Raw genomic sequence first — 16,519 nt, forward strand, 5'->3', positions numbered from 1 at the left:
CACTTAGCATTCCAACAACATTTCCCAGGTGTGCACTCTGTTACGAATTCTTTTTAAAAACCACTGTTAAAAGCACAGAGAAATTACCAATATGTGCTAACCCAGAAATGAAATTCAGTTTAAGTGTTATAACAATACTTATTTACACCAATGGCAAAGCTACAGTGAAATTTGATTGTAAATTAATCCTAAACTTCCAGGACAAGCAAAGCATGCACTGGGGGAAACAACTATTGTAATAATTTTGTACACTTGTAGGGAAAAAAGCCACAGTTTGCGGATACTGAGTAGCTCCCTCATCACCGTGATCTCGCCACTCCGGTGACTTGTGTAAAAATACATGGGGAAACACCAGTTTCTAAGATTGTGGGTAATGTAAAAATCCTAAATAGTGTGCTTTTTTGTCACCCTTTTCAATTGTTGTGGGAAAAGCTTAGCAGTGTGGAAATGAGTAATGCCTTTGGAAAGTTATCAGATCTTGAGAGGGACATATTCTAAGGTAAAAAAGTTTGGAAAAGACCACATTTTATTTATTTTTTGAACTAATAAAGTTAGCATATTTAATCAAACAAATGAAAGTAACACAAAACCTTTCCTAAGAATCTATTATATAGATTGCCAGCAATTCATATTATTTCAGTCTCCACACTGTTTACCACACCTGAAATGTTGGGCTGCTTAATGATCTGTTTGCAAATCAATATGTAACTGTGGACTTTTAAATAATAGTCATCTCCCCTGGGCTCATAGTGAGATTGCTAAAACCACATTTTAATGTGGCTCATTTTACATTTGTTGATTTGCTAAAATTGCTAAAACCACACTTTAATATGGCTCATTTTACATTGTTGGTTTTACACTTGTTGGCATACTTTATATGCCAGTAAAGTATCTGCTGTGTTAAACACTATATGGCCACTGTCCCGGCCAGATGATGAAGCTCTACATCATCAGCGATACGTCGTAGCATCAGTGTCCTTGACGTGACAGCACAGAGCAGGGCACTTTACGTCTGCGATCTCCTCCCCCCAAACATCATAATCCGAAGCAAGTTATGAGAAAAACATCAGATAAAACCCCAGCTGGGGGACGTTCTATAAATACCTGACCAGTATTCCTCAAATCTGCCTGGGTCCTCCCGAACAAGGGAAGTCTGGGAACCTTTCACACCCAAAGGGAATCGAAGAAGACGTGGCCATTACATGTAACATGGCAGCCAGAATGGGATCCTGGAACAGAAATCGGACATTAGGTAAAAATTCGGGAAATCCAAATAAAATATGCACATCAGCTTAAAAGAACAAACCCCAAACCTTATAGACTACTTTGTTGTTCGGCTACCTGGGCTTCAGCAGGAAACAATGCCGAATTTTGCATCCAGATGGCAGTGAATTGGTAGCACACGTGTGGTGTTTTCTCTGAGACCCAGTTCATTTGATGAATGCGCCGTCACTATGGCTAAATAACTTCTGATGGCCACATTTTTCTTGAATTTCTTCTTTGCTGCTTCATGTTTTCTCTGCTTAAGGAAGGATCCACAGGCTTTCTCCATTTCAAGGTTGAATGGTATTCTTAAAGATCATCTGAGAATAATTGTTTCAAACCTGGGACACATTTCTCTGTGATACTTGCACACTGTGAATCAGTGTCTGTCACATACATATCAAATTAACACTAATAGTTCTTTAAAACTTACATGTGATCCCTAACCCTGGTAATTTGTAATATAGACTTAACTATGAATCTAATTTTAAAATACCGATGCCTGGTCCCCAAACTGAAGTTTTTATCAGGTCTGTTTTGAACTCACCCCATAATTCTGATATGAACACTGGATGAGCAGGCACCTCTGGTCTGTTACAATCTGGGGTGAGATGCGTCTGCAGTTCCGCTTCGGACAAGAATACGTACCTTCCCTGACTGCTATCTCAGCCATAATTGGGGTCTCCTGCCTACCTCCTTCGCGTACCCTCTTAAATGATAACCTCTGGTAGTGAGCAGGACCTTCTTAAATGATAACCTCTGGGGGCATTCCCTGAAATAAGAGTTTTAGAAGTCAAGTATTGGAGGACAGGATGGGGAAGAGGACCACAAAGTAGGGAAAAGGTAAACTGGGGGTACCAGGGCTTTCTGCAAAATCTACATCACTTAGGCACTTGGAATCCCAGAATGATTCAGCTGTGAGTGAGCTGTACAGACACGTCTAGTACAAACCCTTCATTTTACAGAAAAGCGAATGTCTTGCTCGGGTTGGCTCTGGGCCAACTCCCTGATCACTTCACTTATTATCTTCCTATTGGCCTAGGAGGGTGGCTGATGGTTTTCTCATTTTCTTCCTGCCACACACTGTTCTTTATTGTCTCTTCATTCCCTGGCCCGCGGTGACCAAGCCTTCAGCAACTTCATGCAGACCCTTCAGAGACAAAGGGGGACGCACAGTGGGAGCGCATAGTAAAGGCTAGGAGCCCAGGAATGAAGGTTGGCCCCTCGTGTTCATTCGAGCCCTGCCTGGTCATTCTGTTTAAGCTTCTAACTGATCCCTTTAATTAAGATTACAGTTAAAACTAACTTGAAGGTTTAATTAAAATTAAACGTTGCTTTATTTCTTTCAATATTTTAGCCCCCAAATAAAAAATGACCTATAAAAAGGAAAAGATTTCTTTGTCTTTGGGTAGAGAAGAGATTTTTATATTTGAGGGGCAAACCAGGCTGTCTTTGCCCATCCCTTCCTTAGAAACGTAGGCCGCGGCGACTTGTCCTTGTGGAACTGAGATGAGAGCTCTGTGTAATCAGTGTTTTCTCTGGAGTGCACGAGAACATGGATGAGGCAGAGGGGACGCACCCCGCAGGCCTTAAACACAGCAGCGGTGAAGTCAGAAGGAGGGGTCCTTTTCACCAAACCTTTTTCCCTTCCAACCTCACCGTTCTGGTCCGGGGAAGCTATGCTGTGCCGGGCTGGACCACCCTAGTCTGCTACCGCAAACATCAGATTGAGATGCTGAGATGCAGGGGAGGAGGAAGAAGGAAATTACTTGGCACTGAGATGAGAGAGACTTGCTCAGACCACCAGCCTCTTGTGGCCATTTATTTATATGATGGAAATATCTATTCTGGCACAAATATGGTTGGGAACTTTTAAGCTTTTTTGTTTATATACATTTTTGCCATTATCTATATTCTCTGAAGGAAAAATAATAATTGCTGAATAATTTAATAAACTTTCTAATATGGTCCAATGATTCTGTTAATGTAACAAGCACCAGTAGAGAAAACAATCTAATTCCTTTCTTGCCAATTTTATTTTCATGGCAATATATATTTCGTTAAGCCTTTATTTAAGAAAATGAAACAATTTATCTCAAGTTATGTCAAACTATTTAAAAACTGAATAACTAAAAAGGCATATCGGATAACACACTTAAGCTGACAGTGAGTAGCACCTGCTCACTCATCTTTTACAAATGCTGCTCTGAAGTTGGAATTTAAAAAAAAATTCTTTTTTGAGCATCACTGTACTTTTGGGGGATGTTCAAAATTGCCCACACTTTTTCTGTTTATTAAATGTATTGGGGTGAGGTTGGGTAATCAAATTATGCAAGTTTCAAGCGTACAGTGTTATAACACATCATCTGTGTATTGCATTGTGTGCCCGCTACCCGAAGGCTGGTCTCCCTCTGTTACCGTGTATTTGTCCCCCTCTACCCTCTTCATCCTCCCCCACCCCCTTCCCTCTGGTAACCTTCATACTGTTGTCAGTGTCTATGAGTTTGTTTATTTTGTTTGTTCACTTGTTGCTTTCTGTTTTATATCCCAGATGTGAGCGAAATTATACGGTTCTTGTTCTTTTCCATCTCACTTATTTCACTTGGCTTGATATTCTCAAGGTCCATCATGCTGTGGCAAATGTCCGCATTTCAGCACTTCTGTGGCTAAGAAGCGGTCCATTTTATCTGTGACCCATGTACTTTTAGTTGAGGTCCTTTATTTACCTGGAGCACACACACACGTGCCGCATCACAGGCAAGAGTGCGTAGCTACAGGAGTCACATTCCTGACTGAGATTTGTAATAAAATAGTTAATTCATCAGATATATTTCATAACTTTTACATTTACCACCCCCCATATGCTGACATAGTATTAAAAACTGCAAAGATAGAGTCAGATAGTAAAAGATACCACAAGTCAAAATCACCAGACACTTATGTCTAAGATTTTATGACTGGCTAATTCACTCACTATCTACAATTAGTTATTTTCATTTCAGTAATGTAAAGGTTGAAATTAAATTAACTCCCGATGGTTTTAATCTAGATTTTGAACTATGTTAGTATCTTAGTACTTTGAGATAAAAGCATGTCTAAGTTTTTGTGATTCTCTACTATCTTCTTTTAAAATAAATTGAATATTTTGTAATAGGTGTAAATATGCTACAAAGTGAAACATGTCCAAGGTTTCTAGTTCTAATTCTTTTGGTGTTTAATTACTGAAACTAATCACATATTATCATTTGGCCCACCCAGTTCCAAAATAGAAGTAAACATATTTGTTATCCCATAATCACAGAGAATCATGGAAAATAAATTAAATGAGAGAAATTTTAGAGTCCTTGGAAGAAAGGTGTTTTCTAAATGTAGAATATTTGCATTACTATCATTCCTATTATGCAGCAGATATGAGAAATGCAATTTTCCTATGTATTTCTGTTGGCTGTATCTCCTCAAGGGAGTGTATTTGAAAAACAAGCAGAACTATTTCACGACTAGAGTATTCAGGAAAAAGTCTGTGTTTCTGAAAACCACAGTTTTGGAAATAGAGGTTGCAAACTAACATTATCTTAAATTCTCTGACGAACAGATTAAACTTTCTGGAGAAAATTGACATAATAAAATACTTAATATTCATTAAGTTACTTTCAAAATTTATTTCCTCAAGTTTGCCACTACTAAAGAAAAGCAGCTATACTAGTGACTTCACCTACCTGCTTTACATATAAATTAGAAATGATCTCTTTTTGTTTAGAATTTTAGGAATAGGGTTGCTTATATTTAAAGGAATTGTTTTAAACCTTATAATAATAGGAACTTTTGTTAAACTGTGATTCTTTCAATAGGAGATAACTCTTTATGCAAACCTTAAATTATAAAATATTTACTGTTTTCCAACAAAGTCAAAGATTCCATTTTTAAAGTTTATGTATCAATGAGACTTTTAAAAAGGCAATTAAATTAATAAAAGAAGATCGATGGCTCGATATATTCAAAAGGACTATCCATTTTCTTCTTAGAAACTAAGTTTAATTAACTCCAAACATTTGAGAATCAGGGAAATAGGACATGGACATCCTGTTTTCGCACACACACGCACGCACACGCATGCACGTTAAAGCAGCACAATGAGGCAATAGTCCCTGTAGTTTAAGCCCAAATCACATCTTTTCTAACTATGCAAATAAGTATTACTGGTCCAATTCCCAATCCTACTTTCTCTCTCTGCAGTTACTTTTCTCGCTGGATTTTATATTTCCTTTACCAGACCTACAAATCACTCATGCACCAAACTATTAGATCAGGAATTGTTATTGCATAAAATCCTGGGTCCCACATTAAGTTCTTATTCAATAGTTGGCCAGCATTATATCTTGAATGTATCATAGACCATATATTTAGTATTTAAGGATCACTTTCTTAAAGTTCTTACCCACTTTTTAGTTTTTACAAATTTTTTTAAATTACAGTTGACACACAATATTTATTAGTTTCAGGTGTGAATTCTTACCTCCCTTAACTATTTCTATATATCAGGGATCCCCAACCCCCAGGCCATGTCCCCAGTACCAGTCCATGGCCTGGTAGGAACCAGGCCACAGAACAGGAGGTGATCAGTGGGTGAGCCAGCAAAGCTTCGTCTGTATTTATAGCCACTCCCCATCATTTGTATTACCACCTGAGCTCCGCCTTCTGTCAGATCAGTGGTGGCATTAGATTGTCAGTGAACCCTACTGTGAACTGCACATGGGAGGGACCTAGGTTGCTCCCTCCTTATGAGAATCTAACGCCTGATGACCTGAGGTGGAGCTGAGGCGGTGATGCCAGCACTGGGGAGCGGCTGCAAATCCAGATCATCATTAGCAGAGACATTTGACTGCAAAGACCATAATAAATCAATCACTTGCAGACTCATAGCAAAACTCTATCAATAAGTGGCAAGTGACAATTAAACTTCACCTGGTGGCCGGCTATAAAGCCATTCCAGTATCCCCCTCCCGTGTCCATGGAAAAAATTGTCTTCCGTGAAACTGGTCCCCAGTGCCAAAAAGGTTGGGGACCACTGCTCTAGATGTTTATTTGTAGGTTGCAGTGCTCTTTGACAACAAAAAGTGAAAAAGAATTTCTAGGCGTTTATGTGAACATTGAAGTAAAGCAGGAGCCTGATTCACACCTATACACTTATTTACTTGTATGTTTGTCAGTATTTCTACAAAGGACAGAACGTTGGAGAAAGCAATGCTTGGAAGCACAAAGTCATTGACAAGATCCAGGACCACAAGTCGTGAGCTTTTGTCTGGATGCTATGATGCTCCCTTGTATTATTTAAAGTCTAGAGGCGACATTGTCTAATAGAATCTCATCTTACCCGCTGCAGCAATATAGAAAAAGGAACTTACTCATGGATGAGAGGCCATAGGTGTTTACTGAAACATTTTATTTTTGTAGATTTCCCTAAGAACTGGCAAAACTAAACTCAGCAGGACATGAAAATACACCCCAGGGCAGATGAGCCCAGGCAAAGCCTTGGTAACTGACTTGCATGTGGATTAGGAGATGCTAATTAATTTGTTTGGATTTCCTTGCAGGCCCTTAGAATAGACTTCTGAAGTTAATTTGGATTGTAGATGAACAGGGCTAAAGGAAACAGGATCACATTTGCCTTTCGTTCCATTGGCTCTTAATTACTGGCTTTTGTAACCCATCTGGAATTATTATATTCCTTTGGATCTTTGGCCCTTACTTTAAAAATGCACGCAATATTGTCTGCTTTGTAAAATAATGCTGAGTGATTTCTGTTATTATAATATCAAGGTAAAGATAAAATTTTAAGCTCCATACATTTTGGACTGGGTTGAATTATATTTGGTTTCCAATATATAGGTAGGGAGAGATCTTCACTTCCTTATAATGATGGTCTGGTCAGTCATAAGTATGGAACACAGTTCTGTTGTTTCGGAATGACGGTGGAATCAATTCATGGGTGCACGGTAATAATGGAACAACTGCGGTGAATAATGAAGGGCTCCTGATTCTTACTCCTTGGTTTTGTAGAAGCTAGCATTGGAAGATATAGAAAAAAAAATGAATGGTTATTGTCTATTTCCTAAAGAAAGTAAACATAATACTGCACAGGTATGTAGTTTTAGAGAGAGGTTGAGATTGTTCCAGTACTGTTTTTTGTTACTACATGATGTATATATGTCTTGGTGTCTCCATCTTTACACCTGCACGTTTCCATTTCCACTGCTTTTGGAACCTGCTTTGGTGTACTGGCAGAACTAAAAAGAGGAGGTAAAATTCTAGGCAACTTTGTTTCTCTTCAGCAGTCCTTCAGGGAAAATGCTCAGTGTTTCCCTGGTTAAAGAGCACCCTGTTTGGATTCACAGTTGTCTGTGGATTCTGATAACCATAGCCCTGGCGAGAATCTCACAGCAGGGTGTGTTTGAGAAACAACGTGTTAGCTCTGTCTCCTGCACCCAATATACTTATTCTTTTGTTGTATGTCTATTTTTGTGTTATCAGCTTTTTTTGTAAGTCTGTAAACCCTCTGATGTCATATGCAGACAGGGTCAATATTTGCACTTTCCTGGGAAGAGGATCCCCACCTTTCACCCCATGCTAAATAAATAAATAAATAAACTGACAAACACACAAAATTTTAACGAATCAGTATCTCAAACTAAGTTGAGGATCATTAGAAAACATATTTTATGCTCCTTGCTAGATTTTAAGCAAACAAACAACAGTAACTATGTTTCTTACTGGTGTATTTTCCTTAGCACTTGGCAGTAGTCCCTTTCATCAAAAACTGTTGCACAGATGGATTTTAGAATCGCATGAAGCCTGGGCTAATTCCTTGGACCTTGTACCTACCCCACAGTAGTAAGTTAGGAACTCAGGTTCCACATTCACTTCATTCAAGCAAAAGAAGTTTGTTTACTAACAATGGCCACTTACTTAACCAATTTATTAAGTCTCCTTCAAACACATTCAAACTTTTATCAACTCTAATGAAAGTAGGACATTATTAATAGATTTGAATTATCTACAATTAATTATGAGTTAAAACAAAGTGAAAATATCCCTCCAAGTTATGATCAAAAGTGGTTAAGCACCTGGTGGAGCTAAATTGTCCATAATTCAGCTTTTTTACAAAGGTCCCTTCAAGTAGTGAGTTCCATGTTTTTTTTTAAAGTTATTAATTCAGAAAGGAGAAGTGTACAGAGTCTTTGTGATAAAGATGTGACTCTTGTCCCTAAAGAGAATTTAAATGAGAAAAAAATAAATGCATATAAAATATTCAACAACTAACAATATCTCTTTGATTCGAAGAGAGAAACTTCTCTGACAGTATTTTTATGTTGTTTGGCTTCCCCAAGAATCAGGACCCGAAGCAAACAGGAACAGAATACAGGATCGAGACCACAATTATCCCAAAGCCGCTTCAATTTTTACATCACCAGTCACTAGATAAAATCACCCAAATAAATAGTATTTAAAAAATTCACCTGGTCATATTAGCAAAGTAATTAACAAAGATTAGTGAAGTATGATTGCAATGTTAGCAATCTCTTTTCATTAAAACATATGAAAATTTTATTTAGCTATAATTGGTGCTTCCAATGTAGGGGGCAGTATGTATTTAAGGGGATTTTATTTGATTTTATTTTTATTTAAGGGATTTTAATAGCGACCAAGAAAATGTCTACTATCCAACAGGAGATTTCCTATGTTCATCCCATTGGTTAAAAACATGATCAATAATCAGATAGTGAGTATAAACAAAGTCAAGAAGATTTTGCTGTAAAATGTGACCACAATGTAAGCTCCTTATAACTTTTGGATTCTATAGCTGTCTTTTTTTTTTTTAGCAATCTTGCTTATTTATAATTTATAGTTGTTTTAGCCTTTATAGAACTATTGTCTATTCCTATGGGACTAGATCCAGAAGGTCAGGAGCCAAGACCAAGTTAAAAGAGCCTCAACATGCTTGGCATGAATGCATCACCCCTAGACTCATTGGACAACTAATGTTTTCCCTGGACCATTTTAGCAACCCCCAAATTCTTCTGTGGTTGCTGGAACCTCCTTAGGCTTTTCAGGTGGCTAGAACTATGGTTCTCAACCCTTACTATGCATCAGAGTCACCTGATGAGCTTAAGAAAATACAGACATTGGGGTACTGCTGCCAGAGATTTCTGATAAACTCGGTCTGTGGACAGACCCAAGTTAAGTGGTTTCTAAACGATGCGCAGGTAACTCTGATGTACAACAGGAGGGCAAAGAACACTGCATTAGAGACCTTTCCAGCCTGTGTTCACAGAGCCCACATGCCAGGATTTTGAGGTGTCTTCAAGAGCTTTAAGTAATAATATCATACTATATACACAAAATAGTATCAGAGTAGTTGGAAAGAGTTTATCCTCTCAATATCTGAGGTTCTAAACCCAGCAAATGCATAGGATATTATTCAAAAATTATCTCATTAATAATTGGATTTTCTAGACCATCAATAAATGCCTGATTATGCAAAAACTGTCATGGGTTCTAACCCTAACAGATGTCCTTCTAAAGCACCTGTTTGAACAAACTCTGCCGCTGGCCCTTTAAATGGGATGGAGCTTTAATTTTCCAAAAGTAGTGATGCATTTGGAATGAGAGAAATGCACATTTGCTGCCTATGTTCCATTCTAGTAAACCATCTCCTGAATTATTATGTTGATGTCTTGGTTGTGTAGTTAGTGAGAGAAGTCTACAAATACCATTAGGATTGACCAGTAGCTTTGCTTATAAAGGTTCATTAGAGGGAGTGAATTTCACATAATCCTCCAATAATGAAAAACAATGCTGTTTCTACCTCCTCACAAATCTGTCAAGAATTGACTTGTTAAAAACTGGAACTGTGGTTGTAAACTGGAAAATGTTTTAAAAAGTTCACCTAGAAAGCTGTTTCACCTTTCTTACGAGTGGAGAGTCCAAATTGGTCTTTGGTTATCATGGAATAGCTGAAAAGCTATACAGCTTAACTCCAGACATGGCTGAGGGCGATTCTGTCGGCAAATTGATATAAACAAGCTGTGTTAGTGTCATTGTCTCCAGTGTGTTCATCTGTCTGTCTATCTATATATATAATACTGAATCAGGTGCCACCTGGCCGAAGGTCACGGGTTACACATAGCAATTCAAATACTTTATTTTTGAGACAGCTGAATTACTCCCTGTCCTGACCTTAGTGAGTGGGAGGATCATCTTCATCTTTATGCCTTCCTGCCCTTTCTAAAAATAGTAGGGCCTTTAACAAGGAGGTATTTTAAGCAGCTCATATTCACTTGTCTCATCGTGAGAAGCTTATTTTGGCCACTTGCATGTGTCAGATTTGTATGTGTGCATAGTCAGACTTGCGGAGCCCAGGCCATGTTTCCCACACCACCTCTATAAGAGACTCGCAAACCTAGAGATCCTGGGATTACTAGCTGAGAGTCAGTGGGTAAACATAAATGAAGAGAAGACACTTTTTAGGAATGTGAATATGCTTGCAAAACCATCCATTTCAGATATTTGCACATCAGTCCTCAGCTTTTCGGATCTGTTTTTATAAAACCTGGCTGTGACCTCACTTCAGAAACCTCAATGATCTTGCTGCTTTTAGCAAATATTTATAGAAGCCACTGCCAGCCTGTGGATAAGGAAAACTAATGAGAAACTGCCATCCAAAATCTGAACAACAAAAACAAAACCAAGCAAAACCAAAAAATCCAAAGCAAAACCAAAAAAGAACAACTCAGACAATCCGTGCTCACAAGAAGACGCGTAGAAAAATGCCAAGCTGTAACTTTGATTTGCTAACTGGATTTATCAGTCACATGACTGGCATGCAATGGGTACTTTGTATTTTCCTCCTTTGAAAAACAAGTGCAAATCTATGTTTTTCTGCACAACTAGGACCAAAAAACTATGAGTGTTAGAAAACACAGACTCTAAAAGCAAGATGGAATTTAAGCAGGTAAACCCTGCTCCAGAGTCATGTCATTCCAGTACAGTTGTACCTGGTACTCGTGTTTGCACCTCTAAGAAATTTCCGTTTTTTCGCATCAAAAAATCCAGATACGAAGCTGAAGCTGCTTTCTTCGCCAACCTGAAGCTGTCTGATTTCAACATCATCGACACCCTTGGAGTTGGAGGTTTCGGACGAGTGGAACTGGTAGGTGATTGTTCTTTGAATGCTTTTGAAAGCCTCTCTCTTCCTTTTAAACTTTTTTCTGCCATAATAAGATTTCTCTCTTTTCTCCTCTCTCATCTTTAACTAGTATTGTTCCTAAATTGGTGCCAAATCATTTCATATCAACATTTTAGAAAACCACCTTATAATCAGTGAAAGACAAACACATTTACTTAATGAGGGGTCACGAGTGCTTTTTACCCAGCTGATTTTTATGATCTTTATTTGCTTCCATAGGTCTAAACAGTGCTTACTAATTTAATTATGTGCCCTGTCTATAATCACAATAATCAAAATATAAATTTAAATATATACAAAGAGAAATGAGATAACACATATAATGATATATCTACAATCAATGATCCTTACTACTACTTTTTAAAAAATCAAGAAAATGGTGGTATAGTATAATTTTGTGATGCTGTAGTTACAGGCACATATTTAGTTTATGGTGCCTGTATTCAGGCACTATAATTCAATAAATGTGCCTGATATTGAACCATATTAGATAATGTGGTTTTAATATGGTATATAGTGTATTTACATACATTTATACTCACATACAGCTGTTTTCATGAAGATAATGGAGAGATTTTGCTACAAGTCTATATATTAAACACATCGCAGGCATGTAATGTAAGACAAATACAAGCATGCTCTCATGCTTTTATTTAAAATATAAATTTAAAAAGTGACATACTGCAATAAAAATTTGGGGAAACATGTATTCTACTGACTGTGTCGCTGCATTCCGGCACTGTGAAAGAAGCCCTGTTGAGTTGGAGATTAATTTCCACCTCTCTGCTGAAAGCGGAGGAGGCCCTGATATCAGACACCAGTACAGTGTGTTAGGAACTCCCCAGACCACGTGCAGTGGAGTAAACAGTTACTGTTGCCACCAGGGGACTAGAGCAATCCCCTTCCATACACGTACACTTGACCCAGTGCTATTTTTGATATGTGTCCATTTGAGCAGCAATTGGGACTTCTGACTTTGACAGGCTTGGAAAAGATGTTATTTACTTAAATATTAGGCAAGAAGAATTAGAGCCATAATGTGTTTCAACAGAATTTGCATTACATGTCCTTTAACACTGGTTGGAGGTATTACAGGAGGGCTACATCTGCCTTGACCTCTGGCTTCACCGTGTGCCTCCGAGGATGGAAGCATTTTTAGTTACAGGAGTAAAAATCCAGTAAAGGCCTAGAAGAACCTCTTGCTTTTCTGAGTCCTGCCAACTAATGTAGTCTTAGATTTATTTCTCAAGAAATTTTAATTTTGTGTTAACTGTTCATATAGTGGATGAAGATGTACTAGCAGTTTTATACATGAACAGCTTTGCCCGGGGCGGGGTGGGATGGGGGTGCTGGTGCATATATATGAACAGGACAAGGGAAGACCTCTTTGCCCTGAGGTGTATATTGTCTGGTGTGTTTATCCACGTAGTTGTATGTGTCTAAGCCCCTCTCTGAATGAAGCCGTGGAAAAGACAGAATTGCTTTGAGACTGCTTTTGTGACTGTTTTTGTTTCTTATGTATATTTTTAAGTTCTGTGGACAATAAAATTGCTGTTTTAGGTGACACAAAAATCAACATCACACCTTTGTGGACTCTCACAGGTCCGAGACCTTCCAGTTGAGGACCTTCAACTTACCAGTGAGACATTTTATGGAATACAGTATAGGAATTTTCTTAGGGTTTTTGAAATATTGATAATTGCTCGCAGACACCCAGGCCACTTCAAGCAGAACAATTAAATGCCAAGCTGATAATGTGAAAATTTTAGAAAATTTCCTTAAAAGTGTATGAGGAGGCACAAGCGACTAGTGACAGATTTAGGGAAGGTTCAATGTAGACATTCAAAAAGTAATACAGTTTAAATAGAAAATATATGTGTGTATATGTGTTTTGTGGTTGTGGGTCTGAGTATATCCATATCCATGCCTAATCTCCATCCCAGGAGAGATAGTCAAAGGTAGTTCAGCCTAGTTTTCCTCTCATGGATATTATATTTTACTTTTACACAGATGTTTATAGACTAATGAATACCATAACCTCAAGAATTAATATATGTTAAAGGTATAGCCCAGTTTGCAAAAACTTTAGATACATTGATGGATAATAAGTCCATAATGGGTCATTAGGTACGTTAGAGGAAGAGAGACATGCCCTTAACCTCTGACGTGAGGTCTTCTTTTGTAATCTTACATTTCCCAAAACTCACCATGGGATAATCAGAATACCCACATTTTCCTCACTATTCAGTGTGGACTAGCCATTTAACTGATCACTATTCCCTTAGAATCCAATGCTCCCAGCTCTTACTACTTACTAACTGCCTGATGATTACTGGGTATAAAAAAATGTCCTTTGTGATGGTTAATTTTTACATGTATTCAGTGATTCCAGAACTGGGAGCTTGGCCTCAATGCTCTGACTGCAATTACGCATACTGTTGTCATAGTGCATAGTGAGTCACCACCAAGACCTGGTGACCACACAGAAGCTGTGGTGTGCCCGCTGGGCTGGGCAGAGCCTACTTCTGTTGTGATGACAGAATTTTTTGATTCATGCAATATAATTTTATCAATATTACAGAGTGCTATTTTAAGATATAGAACATTCCCATGGATTCCTTTCACATATGTGTACACAGTACTGAGCATGTTAATACCAAGTATGTAACACTGATACCTTGAACCTGCCAACCCTTAGTTCAGCAGTAATGTTGTTCAGATCAATGGTACCGTAAAAAACCACAAGTTGTACTTCAGTTTTGTAATAGTATTTTTTAAAAAGTGTTTTCCAGGAGCGGATTATAAGATGATAAACTCCTGAAATGAGTATGAAGAATTAAGAATTTGAATTTTCGAACCCCATTTCCTGTTAGAACTAAGTTAGGAGAGTAGTTTTATCATCATTTTCATCATATAACATACAGCTATGTCCGTGCTATTTTGCATAATGATATATCCGTCAAAGACTTCTTAACATTTCTTAAGTTTTACCATTTAGGTCAATGTAAATGAATTTAGATGCAGGAGTATTTTTCAACCAGGAGTATTGCTAAATAGTTTATTGCCAATTTCTAGAGATGTGAACATAATTCTGGTACAAACTTAAGGATTTGTTCAATGATGAGATTAGAAACTTAAAGTGAACATATAAATGGAAATTCGGCTTTTAAGCTATTTAGTCTATTTCGTAAATACATTTAGCGTAACTGATTTTAACGAGTTTAATATCAGACACCTCCTGTTCACAACTGTGCCTTTGAAGCCATCATGGCTGCTTTCCTTCCTGTCTTCTGGCATGTACCATATTTTCTGCCCATATTTTTTTTTAATTTTGAATAGACTTCCTAATTCATTCGGTGCTACCTGTTTACAGTATATCTTTCAGAAAGCCACATTTTGTTTATAACGACATTTTCAGCAAAGTAACTCAGTTCTCTTTTTATATATGATTTACTAATTAAAGACATCTAGGTAAACCTCTTAGTATCTAAGATCTGATTGTAAAATACGAAGATTGATTTTACAACTCACAAGTAAAAATTAGTCTCATTGCATTATGGTCACATTCCTAATTGACTCTACTCTTGCTCAGAGAGGAGCTTGCTTTTCAGAATAGATGTGCAAAACAAACTTTTTGAGCTGGCAGTACTATGTTGTGGTTGTTTTAAATATTAGACAGAGAACGATCCTGAGGGGAAAACATGGGGCACAATCTACATTTCATAGGAAGAAAAGTCAAGAACAAAACCTATAAATGGCCTACAAACATGCGGTCATTGAAAGAGCTGTTGCTATTGCCCAGAACTCCTGATTTTTGAACTAAGGGCCTTTCCTATTATCTGGCTTCTAAAAATATTTAAATTCCTATCACCACCACCAACAGCCACCACTGTGAAGTCAAACAAATGTTACTTCATTATCACAGGTACACCTTTGTTTTAAAAAAAATCATATAGAATTCAAGAACCTGAATTAGACATAAACCCAGAATAAATACTATGATTGTGTTATTCACCTTTTCTTCTGTCACAGCTTCAGAGGCTTCCCTGCCCTGAATCTCTTGCTGCCCTTTTGCCTGCGGAACAAACAAACCAGACAGTGTAATGTGGTTAAAAGCTAGAGCACTGGGCTCAGACTTTTGGACTCAGATCTTACCAGCTATGTATGCTTAGTCATTTACTTAAAGCTTCTGACACTGTTTCCTCATCTTTCAAATGATACGGATAACAAACAGGGTATGTGTCTCACAATGTTGCAAAGACTGTGTGAGTTAAATCCCCCAAAATGGTACCTCACGTGTCATAGGTCAGTATGTATTGTCAATGTTGATATAACAATTACTAATATTAAAACATGCTAATGAGAACTATCTTTATTAATAATTTTCAGCTATCACCAAAGAAAAGGAGGGGAATGGAATACTTGTATTCTTTTTCTTCCCATTGCTAGGCTAAGCCCTGAGAGTACAAGCATTCATCCAGTGTAAGAAAGAGCCTGAGGTCTTCAAACCGCTGAAGCTCCTTACTTTCTGATCTGTCACGAGTGGAGATGAGAAACAATTTTCAATTTTCCTCACACTGAACCTCTGTGTACCTCAAATAATCTGCTCTTACTTATCCATTTCTCTGCTAAATTGTAAAGCCCCACCTCTTACCCTCTCAATGGGAAATCACTTTCGGTGCAGACTACTGAATCATATCCAGTTTTTCCGCAGCCTTCTAAATCCTCTCATTCCTTCTGGGCTGCAGTCCCACAGTCGGATTGCCCAGGGCAATATGCAGGTTGCGGGAAGCAGGCCGCACTCAGTCATTCGTGTAACAGGGGCCGTGTGCTGTGTGCTCATTGCATTTTTGCCAGCTGCCTTGGAACTGGCCATCACAGGCAAGCAGGCCCAGAGGGCTATGAAAACCAAGTGAAAAAAAAAAAAAAAAGGCAGAGCCTAAGAGATGATTAAGCAAGAAATTCGGTGATAAACCCTTTGCTCAGTCAACAGAGTGTTGTTTCATGATTATG

General features: G+C 38.0%; 1 protein-coding gene and 1 long non-coding RNA gene across 4 annotated transcripts in view; one reads left to right on the forward strand and one right to left on the reverse strand.

The window, feature by feature from the left end:
* Positions 1 to 16,519, forward strand: part of PRKG1 (protein kinase cGMP-dependent 1) — a 1,161,962-nt gene that overhangs the window by 1,099,317 nt on the left and 46,126 nt on the right. For both annotated transcript variants that reach the window (XM_024563402.4, XM_045197730.3), the window contains exon 10: positions 11,374 to 11,470. In XM_024563402.4, coding sequence (XP_024419170.1) covers positions 11,374 to 11,470 — 97 coding nt within the window. The remainder of the gene's footprint in view (positions 1 to 11,373; positions 11,471 to 16,519) is intronic.
* LOC123480064 (uncharacterized) lies at positions 1,121 to 16,371 on the reverse strand. 2 transcript variants are annotated; one of them, XR_008426577.1, is made up of 3 exons: positions 16,161 to 16,371; positions 15,522 to 15,581; positions 1,121 to 1,229 (listed from the first exon to the last, which is right to left on the reverse strand). It is a non-coding gene; the product is annotated as an uncharacterized lncRNA (long non-coding RNA). The 2 variants fall into 2 exon arrangements; XR_006655928.2 differs by lacking the exon at positions 1,121 to 1,229 and adding an exon at positions 6,694 to 7,323.

The sequence above is a fragment of the Desmodus rotundus genome, chromosome 4 (assembly GCF_022682495.2).
Source record: "Desmodus rotundus isolate HL8 chromosome 4, HLdesRot8A.1, whole genome shotgun sequence".
In the NCBI taxonomy this organism is placed as follows: domain Eukaryota; kingdom Metazoa; phylum Chordata; class Mammalia; order Chiroptera; family Phyllostomidae; genus Desmodus; species Desmodus rotundus.